Here is a 13,390-nt window from a genome sequence, read left to right on the forward strand (position 1 = left end):
TTATTGGTATGTATTGCAGTTCACGGGCTGTGGGAGGAATGGTCTCCATGGAGTTTGTGCTCTGTTACATGTGGGAGAGGGTCCAGAACAAGGACACGGACCTGCGTTGCTCCACAGCATGGAGGGAAGGCCTGCGAGGGCCCAGAGGTGCAAACTAAACTCTGCAATATCGCTGTGTGCCCTGGTTAGTACATTCACTCATCTACCTTTAACTTTTGATTTTTCTTTTTTCTTTGTCTGTCCCGTCCAAGATTTTGTATGTTTGTCTGTTACGTAGTAGAGGAAACATTTTAATTTCAAATTCAGTATTTTTTTTTCTAACAGTGTTTTGTATATTTATACATGTCACAAATAACTGACTTATCACACTTATTTTTTAGCTCTGAAAAACTTGTAGTTCAAAAGATGGCCTTTTAAATTGTAGCAAAATTATATTTAAGTCAATTTTATTACAATGAAATTTTAATCAGTTTACTTATTTTAAATTGGAAAACTATTCATTTTAAAAGAACTTTTATTTCCCCATCCTTTCTTCATATACAATTACACTAATTTGAGTCGACAATTAAACAAGTATAAAAGGTATGGCTATGTCAAGTTTTTTTTATTAAAGGCATAATTCAATGACAGACACAATTAGTTTAAGACAAACACTGGGAAAAGTTAGTCCACATACTGCACTTGTCAGCATTAGGCTTAATCTAATGTTAACAGTGGTTATAAATGTTCTTTTTAATAATATAATGATATCTTTTAAGAAATCAGTAATTGAACATGCTGTTGGAAAGACATCTCTCAGGGCTCCATAGGCCACCCAATCACCAACCTGGGATGGGTTTTCTATTATACCAGTTGAATTTTGGATCACACTTCTTTCCTTAGACCACTTTACTAAATACATTTCTTGAAAGATTACCCAGGGCCTGCAAACTTCTGCATCCCACCAAGGACACAATCTAACAAAGATTAAAGACACACTGTCTTCAAGCAAGTATTTGTTGTTCTGGTTCATTTCAGCATGAACCTCTGCTATTTGTAAAGAATGTTTCCTCATCTAGCTGTGATTAGCAGTGCACACTAAAGATGTTCACAGTTCAGTATGTCACAACTGAGATGTAAATTAACTCCCCCAAATCTAAGATCAAGGTCTTTTCCCTTAGATAGGCTTTTTTGGTGATGGTAGATCTGCCTTAAGTGTAGGCATTTAAGTACCACATAAACAAAGAAGGATACTATCTGTTGTTGAACCAAACAGAAGTGGTGAAGTGGGAGAAAAGTGAATGTATTATTCTTTACAATTTACTAGTCAATCTATGTACATTCTGTTCACATATAGGAAAACAAGCCTTGAAATAGTGTCTAAAGTAATGACATTGTGGGCATACAATAAAGTTCTTGCATATTGTTGGTGACTGAGAATGCCCAATAATCTGTGAGGATTTCGAAACAAAGCTTTTAGTTTTTTCAGATGAAGATGAGACCAGCTGTTGTTCATTATGAGGGAAATTAAACTGGAAACTCGAGGGAATATATCTTTCAGTTGACATTAGAATGTTTGGAAATTCACTGGATGAGCAGGAAACCATTGTGAAGGACAGGAAGTATCATTGGACCAACTGAGTTTGTTAACCATTGTAACCTCCACTGGGAAGAACAGACTGAAATGTCATGAAGTGAGATTTTAGTTTGCTACCATTTTGCAGATCAGGGTCACACAGAACCTTTTGGGCATCTGTACAAATTTTTGCCTTATAATCATCAATCCTGGACATATGGGAGTTAGTCTGGACGAACGTCAAAATGTTTACTGCACACAGGTTTTATATAAAAGATCCTGCATTACTTATAAATAAGTCTAATAGAGTATGTTAGTTTTAAAACCAACTCTTGGTCATGTTATTTGAAATCAGCTGTACCATGTACTTGCCCAGGTGTTAATTAGTACCAGAGAAAAACATTTTTGACAAATTAATAACGTTAATAAATACACTAAAAACCATTTAATATCAGCATCCAGTATAATTTTTCAATTAAAAAATAACAAGCTGTTGAAAATGTTAATACATCTGATAAAATACAGTTCATACATTAATTCCATTCATCCATGTTTCACATCCCAAACATAAATGCATCCATCCATTTTCTTTACATGCTTGATCAATTCAAGGTGAGGGCTCTTTTTACATACTGTAACAATAATCCTGTTAATGTTTAAGGTAAAAAGTACTTTAATGTGAATAAAGAAAAACAGATTAGTGTTTGAGCCTTCCATCCTTAATGGTAAACCATGGCATGGTCTAAATCCACAACACCTCATAAGTGGTTTGCGTTTGAGGAAGGCTTTTGTCAGATATTAAAGTGGCAGTTGATTAAAATATTATGACAAAAGTAGATTGTTTACTTTATTTTTGCTTTCCATTTTTCCTTAAATAAATTCTGTATGTACAATTTGTTAATCTGTGTGTTTAATGAAAATGTTGCAATTTTGTCTTTCTGTCAAGCTAATGGGATGTAAGTGTGCTTTTGCATATCAGTTTTGAAATCACCCACTCATGTTCCATGGACAACTAGTCTTTTGAGCTGGAGTACTTTGGTCCTTCTTAGCACTGTCTAATGACCCCAAATTGGAATACTTGAATTAGATGGATGGGTAGATGGATAGTGTGCTGTATCTTTTATTCATGCTGAAACTCCACTTCTTTCTTTGACCTGAATGCCTTACTCAATTAAAGTGCACGGTTCACCATTGCACCTTCTGCAATCACCATATGATACAAGTGCCAAAGAGCCTAAATGATACTGTATAATTTATGAGAATATCTGCAGGAATGTGGCACAGACGTCTACATCTTTAAACATTTCACTTCTTGCAGTATTTCTGTTTAATATACAGTACTAGCTGAAATACCTGGTGTTGCCCGGGAGGAAAATAAAGTTGTTTTTATTTTAATTGTTTGAGAAAAATGTAATAAAAAAACACAATTTTAAAAATAAAAAAATAACAAACATTGAAGACTCAGTAAAGTGCTTGTCTTGCGGTCTTGTATGTATGTTATCATCCAGTTGACGCTTGGAACTGGCCAATTCTATTTAATTTCAAAAGTAACAGGGCCGTGGTGGCACTCAAACATAAAGAATGCTGGCAATCACCTCCAGTTCGCCCTCCGGTGTCGTTCCAAGTGTCAACTGGATAATAACATGCATACAAGACCGCAAGATCACCCCCCACCCTACCCAGAAGGGGGTGGGTTAGGGATAATTTCACTCTACAGTATTTTTAGTTGACCAATGAGAAACATTTGTACCAAGTTTCATGAAAATTGCTCCAGCTGTTCGGAAGTGATCCTGGAACATACATACAATACACACACACACACATTGACTTTTATGTATATAGATTAGGCAATGGCATCAAATGGCAGAGTATTATATTTACAAGCAATAATAAATTATCGCTTGCTGTCCACCTCCCAGGAAGCATATTGAATAGTGACAAGAAGGTTTTGGAAAAGTTATTTCATTCTGTACTTCATTTCTTCTCCTTAAACTCTTAAGTGTGGTGTATACTCCACAGTCTTCACCTTGATAAAAAGAATATAGGGAATGAGACGTGGACCACTCTTGGATTATTTGTCTTTCAAAAGATGCCTTTGAGTTCAAAAATGTTGCCTTGAATGGAAATGTTTTATTCTTGCAGGAAGCAAAACAGCATGCAAGTCAGCATGTTAAGTAATTTGGCTTTTTTAAATGAACTATAAATATCCATTGACTGGTCTGTTCATTTGAGTGGTTCTGCTCAAAGAATTGTATCTACAGATGAATTCCATCCCATCAAGACTGGAAATATTTGTCATTGATTCACTGTCCCCTTCCTATACCCTATGCTGTCTCGAACTGACCTAGTTGTATTCTGAGATGAAGAAACTGTACAAAAGTGGCATCTACAGCTGGCAGGGTGTCCAACAGTGACTCAGCAGCAATGCAATAAAAGCACAAAGTTCCAGAAATGAACATTATTAAGTCAAAATGACTGACAAATTTAGATTTTAGACTGAAAGCATGGCTAGATCGTCTGCTTTTTTGATTTTGCTTAAAAAGTTTTCAAAGTGCTCCAATTTTTCTTAATCTGTTTAAGGCTGTTACCTTTCCAATTTCCTTTTTAGCTCTGTGGTGTCTTATCATTTATTTGGGAGACAGTTATGCAGGCAAATGCTTATACACACTGTCAGTGGGGGAATCAAGCTGTTGTGAAACCAGCATAGCTCTCCTGGTAACTTCCTGTTCCTTCAGATGAGTGTTATGGCTTCCATATTTTTGTCACCCTGTTGCTGATTCAGATTAGGTAAATCAGTGAAACATTTATTGATTTTTAATTTTTAATCTCGATCTGTCAGCTGGTAGTGACAGTCTGATCACCTGTGTCTATGCTACACTTATATCCCTTACTGGAAGGGGAAATTTCAACTCCTTATTGCTCTTAGATTCCAGGCAGATAGTATAGAAGTGGGCCTAGTTAACTATGCTCAGTAAAAACAATAAATGGGTAACTGGAAAGCATGTGGAAGCTTGGAATGATGGCTAGTTCAGTGTTGCCCATCACATAGCTTTGAGAGACACCCTTTTCAAAGCCATTCTACTGCAACTGCCATTTTTAGCTCTCTCTTACACCGTATAACCTGTTCATGTGTGACTACTGAAACTTTACATTTTTCCTCCCCTTTAAGCCTTTCGATCCTGATAATGAGAAACGTGACTAAATGCCCATCAGCACTTAATAGGAACATGTTTTGCTAATGTGAAATCCTGCTGCATTTTTAGCAGAAGGGCACATCATTGCACAAGTGGCTCTTCTCTTGGTCTGTGTGAGTAACCCCACTAGAGCTGAAAAAGCAGAGCACATGTGGGTTTTTTGTGTGGGAGAGTTCTGAATTACAGCAAAAGTGTTTACCGCAAAGGAGACAGTTAATTGTACCTATGTGTCAAGGATGCACACATGCAAATACTTCTGGCTGCTCTTTTGTTGCTAGTGCTCACAATGAAAGGTGCTATATCAAATAAAGATTGACAGAGGGCAAGTGACATTGGGGTCTGTTTTTATTTATTTGTTTACATTCACTCTCGGCTCTTTTTGAGTGCTTTTGCATAAAACAGAATCCTATTTTGAAAGGAACAGAAGCAGATCAACAGAAAACAAAGAGAAATATGCAGAAGCTGAATTTTCAGGTCTGCTAACACTGTGACCACATCTGTGTTCAGACAGGTTTTTAAAGGTCTGCAGGCACCTCTTTCCAATTATTGGATCATTCCTAGCAGTCCTCAGGTACTTTGAACAAATTCCCCAAGCTGTTAGTTAAGTTACGCAGTATATATCTGCAGCTTCCGTTGCTATTGTTGGTGCCTGCGTTCCTGCCTGCCTATACTGTACTGTTCTTCCCAAAGAGCCCTGTCATACACGATAAATTGGTTTTCTTTGTTTCATTCTCCAGTTAATGTTAATGATTCAACCCGACCTTGCTGGTAAACTCTGTCATTTAATTTTCATTTTTTTTGTTTTCATTCACGGTTGATCACTGACAGTCCCAAGACTCACTGGTAAAGGCTGATTATGATTAATTTTGAAAAATCTCTACACTGACTGCTCTTTGCACCCTGTACAGATGAGCTGTTAAATGTTCTTCATTTTTCAGTTCAAAAAAAAACAAATAAGAAGTGCCATGATCATTTTTTGTTCTTTGAATGCCAGCAAAGAGTTTAAATTTGCTTAAATTAATTTTTTGTGCCATCCTTAGTGGCTTGCCTCACAAGGTGAAAAGTGCCACAGGAACAAGCAGCTTTTTATAGTACATGACATGTACACTGTATATAATTAACTTTATTATCCTAAGCGTCTCTTTGTAATTTGAACTGTGATTGTGCTCAGATTTGTTCTTGTGTTTTGGAAGCAGTGTCACCCTGCCATGGCACTTTCCACAAGCTTGGAGCAGGGGTCAGAATGGTTTCATTTGCCCTTACAGATGTGAATCTGGATGTTAGTGGACTTCCTAATGAAAACTTGAGCAGGATAATCTAAGAAGCATCCCATCGTCTGGATTAAACAGTGCATATAAATAAAGAAATACCAGTCCTTGGTATTGCATGAAAGGAGCAGATGCTTGAATATTTCTGTTACATGTGTAGATCAATAGAAAGCACATAATGCATCACTGACAGAAGATCTGCAACATCTGTGTTTTATGTATTTTTTGTTATGTTATCTTGTGAACGTAAAAAGTGACAATTTTAATCAACTGCAATTATGTATCCTGTCTGTTTCAGTCAAGATGTTTCATGTTTTTTTTTTTTTGTTTTGTTTTATATATTTAACTGTTATATGAAAATGTGTTAGTAATCATGCAGTTTTTTTTTTTTCAATTTTATTGTAAATATAAAGGCAAAGTTTATTTGATTTTAAGTTACAGCTAAGGAATCTTTTCACAGTAAGCAGTTAAAAGGTTAATAACGAGATTAATGGTATATTATATAAACAATATTATCTGTTGTAAATGTTTCTGATCTTACTTGAGACTTTTGCAGTTGCAAAGCAGTTTGTTTTACTCCTGAGGTAAGTAGCCATTTAAATGTCAGAGAGATATATAGCTATAGCTGTGATGATGATCTAAAGGAGTAACATATCCCTGAAAATATCTTATACTCTGCTTTTTTAATATTATTATAGAAAATATAAAAATATATCCCTTGATCAAAGAAACAGTCCATATCTTTCTGTTTATAAGCTCCCACTCTGCAATAAAACTACAGGGTTCAATTCTGTTAAGCGTCAGTTTTGGGAGTGATAAATTTCTCCCCCTTGTTAAAGTGGAAGCAGGGTTAATAGCCATAATTTAGTAAATATTAGAATCAAGGTTTCATTATTTGCTTTGTAAATATGTCGGATCACACAAGTTTTCAAATTATTCTGGAATCCCACTTCAAGGCAAAGGTGCAAAATGGCTAAGGTCACATAACTAACAAAGGAGAGTGACGCTAATCTGTTCTATTTCTTCTTGACATATGATCCTATTGTCACTGAGACCTGGGTGGCTAATACGATCCTTAAAGAGGATTAAATGCAGCTTTTGCACAAATAAATTTTAACGTGATGCCATGTCTGTCAGCTGTCTCAGCTAGGTGCAGCTCGTTTTTGCAGCTCCATCACTACGGAAAATCGCCTTGTGCAAAAAGTAACATTTTACCCAGTTGCATGTCTGTCCACAAGTCTTTCAGTGGGATTTTGTATGAATTTCCAAAAAACACACTTATTCTGTTTCAGTGGCACTCATAGAGTTGTATAAAAATAGTAATCCATAAGTAGGTCAATTTTAGGTCTCTTGACTGTTTAGCATACATAAAGGTTTCTTTGCTTTTATGGCCATTGGAACCATTATAGGCTAACATCCCTAAATCACAAGCAATTAGTTTCTTAAGCTTTCTTAGTGCTTTGAGGAGCACCATACACCTCCAAAAGATATATGAGCAGTTCTAAATTTTTAACAATGCTCCTGCTGCCGTTTCACACTCCTGTCACTACAATTCTCTTTTATACTCTCAGTCCTAGATTTCTGTTTCTGGCAGTTAAAGTTAGTAAATCTAATGAATAACAGTGCTGCCTCACAGTCCTAGAATCCCAAGTTCGAATTCCAGCCTAGTTACCATTTGTGTAGAGTTTGCATGCATAAGTTGTTTTCTGGGTCCTCTGATTTTTCTTCTACATCCCCAAAACAAACAGGTTAGGTTACTGAAGCTCTAAATTGGCATTGCATGACTGAGTGTAGGTGTCAGGAAGAGTTTGTCTTATGTAAGACTGGTGCCCTGTCCATGGCTCATCACTGACTTTGATAGACTCTGGGCTCTGTGACCCTAAACATGGCTTAGTGAGAGTGAAAATGGATGGATGGTCCTCCTTATGAACTGTGTCACCTCCAATGATTTAATAAATAACAAAGGGTGCACAACCTTTTCTAACCTTTTACCCCATTATTCTGTAACTGGTATGGAGCTCCCCCAAACTCCAAACACAGTCATGTTCAACAAAGTCCCAGGTTCAAATAAGGGCACTGTATTGATCACCAATGCTTTTCTAAAGTGAACAGTGCCTTATACACACAATTAATTGATTCTTTCTGGTGAGTGTCACCCACTGCCTCCCGACTCTGGCTATTTGAGGTGAGGTGGTGGACCCCTTTTAAACAGGACCCATGAATGCTTCCTGTACCATGGTAAGTCCTATTGGAAGCAGGTAAGTCATCCACTGATGGCACCCTCTAACAGCATCCAGGGACTCCGACAGGGCTGCACACCTAGACTCCAATTCCCATGCATCCTTGATGGTGTCCAAACTGGGATGCCTCAAGAGGAGAACTGCCACCTATCAGAAGGGGGATGGAACTTCACCAGGCCTCCGATATCTGTCGTACATTCCTTATATCCTTTTGGCTGGGAAAGAAGTTGTTCTTTCATATAGCCAGGATGACTTACAAAGTGCTACAAAGAAATTGACCCTCAGACTTCCTTTAAATGGCTGATTGGGAACATACTGAAAAGTTAGCCATCTTTGCTATCCTTGCTGAGTGGAGAAAGCGTCAAATCCAGATAGTCATCCAAGGCCTTCCACAGACAGAATATAATAAAAGAAAAAAACACTTGGCCCAAAACAGTGCAATGACGAACACCCACCTCCCTGCTCTTTCTCAGACTCCCATTCAGATTCATTAAATTCACATCCATTGAAAGCAAAATATTACAACATGGAAATTCACAATGAAGGTGGAAATCAATTATAAGGGTCACCCCTATACACTGAATACTCCCCAGTGTAAATAAACCCCAAGTTATTTTAAGACCTGTAGCAGCCCGCATCTGCAAGCCTTTTACCAAGGGGAAAACTCTAAAGGAGAGAGAAGTTTTCAACAACTGGTTCCCTTTTTAATTTTTTATTAATTCTGTTCTTGAGGTTTTGAGCTGCAGCTTATTCAGCCTCATATGTCAATGGTTGTGAAGCAGCTAATGAAATCTCCCCATGGTACAGAATAATGAGAAGTGATATCTATGCTAATTTATTGAACGCTGCAAAGCAGTGTTGCTTCAGAGTTTCAGAATGATTGCTCATAGTATTGCAGTCAAAACCTTTGCAGTTCACAGAGCTTTAACAGAGAAGATTTGTGAATTTGTTCCTTATCTGCCAGCTGTAGAGACCCTGCGGGTGCATATAACAGTGAAGTCTTTTTTGTTGATATGCTGCATCCTTCTCTAAACTCTTGAGATTTGCAGTTAACTCACTGTTCAGCACTACCCACCCACTGTTATCCAGCCATGTCCTTTATTACTTTGAAGGTCTTACTACAGTCATTCATATCACTCATGAATGACATAAGAAAATGAGATCTCAAACAAATAAACAGAAAATAGCCATTGCTAAATGACAAAGGAAAGCTGCTCTTCCAAACTGATATGGACTGTATTTTGGGAAAAATCATCTTAAATGCTTAGTTGTGCTACTCTCCAGCACTGTCACAAAAGGGCTAGGGCTTCTTACCACGGTCCCTCATTTCACAGATATTGAAGAAGCAGAGTTCTAACTTGGCCAGGGCTCCGTTTTTCCCCTGCATCCCTCCTGGATATGACTGCTGTAAGATTACAGTTGCCAGGTAGCAGAGCCAGAAGGGTGCAGCAATAGGCGAAAATTGTCAAAAATGAGACAACAAGTTAAATGGTTCTGTCTTCATTTATTATTGACGTCAGTCATTGTGAAAGAATGTAGTTCTGTTTTATTCAATGTTACATGTGTGTATGATATTTTAAGTATCATATTAATACTTCCTTATATTAAATACTTCCAAAGGCATACTGAAGTCTAAATTAAGGCACTATGACTCACATCTTAACTCAGTTTTGCAAGGTAATAATTCTAATTCCTTTGATAAATTTTCAAATGAGCTCCTTTACAAAATAAACCAGTCAGCTAGTTAGATATGTTTTAAATGAGCTCTCGCCTGCTGATGACCACAAGCAAGTCACTTAGCCACTCTAAGCTCTTGTCTTAAGTGGCACTCAAGCAGTTTTGATCTATAGTTCAAGCCTGTTCTCTGAAAAGTGCTTGGAAGATAAAAGGTTCACCAGTAATTCCTATTATTATTGATTGTCTAGTCATTCACTCTTTTTTTGGCACTGCAAACCCATCAAACAACAAGACACCTGTCACTGAATGTAAGCATGAAGGTTCAAATTTCACAACAGAGCATTGTTTGTGGATTGGCCATGTTGTGCCCTTGACTAATGGCAGGTTCCCTTGTGTGTGTGTTTTATGTGTTGACAGTGGAGGGGCAGTGGTTGGAGTGGGGTCCCTGGACTAGGTGTTCAGCGACCTGTTCGAATGGCACGCAGCAGCGCACACGGAGGTGCAATGTCTCTGTTCATGGCTGGACGGAATGCAAAGGTCCCCATGCGGAGACCCGGGAATGTGCTAGTGCAGCCTGCCCAGGTATGTAAGCCCCATGCTGTAAGGTGGGGCAGAGGGGAATCTCTGTGTCTCTTTGTGGGCCCACTTTGTCCTAGAAAGCATATAATATGGATTATTCCTAGCAAAATAAAACCTCTCAAGTTGCAGATAATATGCTAGATGCATACATTTAAAAATAGATGTTTGCCTGTTTGTTTAATGACTCCATCCTGCTGAGGGCTTTGTGCTTTTGCATTTAAAGGTGAACATTAAACATTGGACATGCTGTACGTTAATGGTCATCAAAGTCTAATAATTCAGTCCTTTAATTTAAGATGATTTGTGTCAGTTCGATAGACACAAGCTTTATGTCTAGTCCATTATGACTAGATTATTTGCTTTTTTATTTATTTTCTCGTCAGGAATAAGTGCTCAAACTACACTGTTCCTTAGGATAAGCACTCTGAAGCTTCTGTTTCCTTTTTAGCTATAACAGTACAGTAATTGTATTCCTTTCTTCATGGTGTGCCTGATTTAACTCCTCTGAATAGATGCTGTTTCATATTTAGTATAAGGACCTAAACTATTATTTGAGGGTAAAAAATGTCCCATTTGCATTCATAAGGAATACAAAGTGATGCATTAATGATACTCCTGCAGATCATTAGCAGTGAAACCATAAAAGGCATTCACTGTAATTGGGTGTGCTGTCCACAAAGCAGCTTTCACTTCGCATTGCTCTACTCTTTCATTGGTCAAACCATAGAATTTACCTGCCAGGTGGTATAGTCTCTGCTAGTAAACTGGGATTATTTCCATGGCACTTGGAGTATTTAAGTGGTGTTCTTCATTGCATATTGTGATTTTATTTTGGCTCCTATATTGTTTCACTGTCAAAAGGGAGTTTGGCGCTATTTTAAAACCTTAAAAGAGAAAACTGGAACAGAAGAAGCTTTCATGATTTCAGATTTTCTTGTAATTTTATAAACCAAAAACTAAGTTAGCTCTCTGCCTTTTCTTGGTTTGAATTGCATTCATGGATCAGACTTTCCCTTTCTGTTGCTTACAACAACTGTACTTTCATATTCACTTAATACGCAGTACTAGTGTAACGTGTGAGGTCCACAGAAGACACCTAGCGTTCTGCCCCTCCAGATGGCTTAGCCACTTCCTGGCATTTTAAAAGTTTCATGCTATAACTCCGTATGACTGTGCAAGATCAGTGTCATTAACAAAAAAAGACACATAAGTGGGGTCTCCTTTTATCATTAAACTGTTGTTTTCCAATCACACGGTGCTGGCTTTCCAGTTCTACTGAACTAGCACTGAACAGAGGTAACTGTTATATTTTACATAGAAACTGAAGCATGTGGGTGCATTTCCAAGGGATACTTTAAAAAACCATAACAGAACCAGAGCTTACTTAATGCAACACAAAAAATGCAAAGTGCATAGGGTATAGCATAGTCTTACAGCAATACCTAAAATCATTTGGCTAAAATCTGTATGGAGATCAAGGGGTACCATTAGCAATTTTTAAATGCAATTTATTAATGTAGCAGCATAATGAAAATACTGGACGTCTGTTGAACATCTGTTTCACACGCCCTACACAACATTCATTCATGCCCTGTTTGTTTGAATAAGCACACTGAACATTCAAGGATTCTGTATTTATTTCTGTCTGTAATTATTCACAGAGGATAATGACATGTTTAGAGATTTCACAGAATGTGAGCAGGTTTAATCTACTCTCAGACAAAACCAGGTACCATTTGTGAGTGGCAGACTTCAGACAGTGACAGAAAATCATTTTGAACACTTTAACCTTATCTATTTATTTTCACTATTAGATAAATAATGATAAATATTAAATATATAAAACATTGTTTTACTTGCCATTGTGAAAATATCTTTGTTTTAATTCCAATTTCACAGTTCATTGATGCATGGAGCTATTTTTACTTTATCCTAGTACTTTTACCAATGGATGTTTTCTATTTTGAGAGCACTATATAAAAGATTTCATTTTAAGCTGTTAAACATTAACAAGGTTAGTCGTGTACATTTATTTAGTTTCCTTTTCTAGACAAGTAGAGGGAGAACTCTTTGATGTTTGCAAGTCTGCTTATCCTTTTTGTCAGATGGGCTCGTGATAACATTCATTAGAACCAGTGTTCATAACCCAAAATATTTTTCTATTTGTTTCTTGAACATAAAGGGACACTTTAAAGAAATTTAGCTAACCCCCTTTTTTCAGTTAAATGCCAGAATTCTGTTGATCTACCTCATAAGCACACCCTTCTCTTTTCTATGAATCGCCTAAATTGAGTGTTAACTCATTTTTTCCTCACAAACTAATTTGGCATTTGAAAAGTAATTCAGAATTTTTGTTTTTATATTTTTTGAAAGTAACAACATGTCAATATTCAATTTCTAATGCGGCCATATTATTCGGAAGTGAGGAACATGTCGAGTATCATTGTAACAGTGTGCTTCATATTTCCTGCTTTGAGTATCAATAGTAAAAAGGTGCTGCTTTGTGCCGTTTTGTGGGAGAAGTCGCACACAGAGAATTTAATACATGTTCTCTTTGTACCTGCATGCTTTCTATGGTTTTCCTCTCACATCATCAAAGGTGATGATTGACAATTTTAAATTTCCCCAGTATGCGTGAGTGTTGATCTCAGATTGTGCCCTGTGATGAACTATTGCCATGTCTAGGGCTGATTCTGGCCTTGTAGCCGGTGCTGCTGGAATAGTGCCATGGCCCTAGACCTGACCAAAGCAGATTCAATAAAGGATAAATGGAGTAGTTCTCTACAGCTTTTCATGCTTTGTACTAAAAAATGTATTGAAGAGAGACAAACTCTGCATTTTTACCATTTATAAATGATATATTTTTTTTTGATATTG

At 37.1% G+C, this 13,390-nt stretch overlaps 1 protein-coding gene across 10 annotated transcripts in view; it reads left to right on the forward strand.

Annotated features, from left to right (window-relative positions):
- The window catches only part of adgrb2 (adhesion G protein-coupled receptor B2), a 1,037,854-nt gene that overhangs the window by 470,152 nt on the left and 554,312 nt on the right, over positions 1 to 13,390 (forward strand). For 5 of the 10 annotated variants that reach the window (XM_039740905.1, XM_039740908.1, XM_039740904.1 and 2 more), the window contains exons 5-6: positions 20 to 184; positions 10,352 to 10,516. The exons of 2 other annotated variants lie outside the window; for them this stretch is intronic. In XM_039740905.1, the coding sequence (XP_039596839.1) occupies positions 20 to 184; positions 10,352 to 10,516 (330 nt within the window). The remainder of the gene's footprint in view (positions 1 to 19; positions 185 to 10,351; positions 10,517 to 13,390) is intronic. 3 more of the 10 variants (XM_039740910.1, XM_039740912.1, XM_039740909.1) reach the window with 2 other exon arrangements.

This window comes from Polypterus senegalus, chromosome 17 (genome assembly GCF_016835505.1).
Source record: "Polypterus senegalus isolate Bchr_013 chromosome 17, ASM1683550v1, whole genome shotgun sequence".
In the NCBI taxonomy this organism is placed as follows: Eukaryota; Metazoa; Chordata; class Cladistia; order Polypteriformes; family Polypteridae; genus Polypterus; species Polypterus senegalus.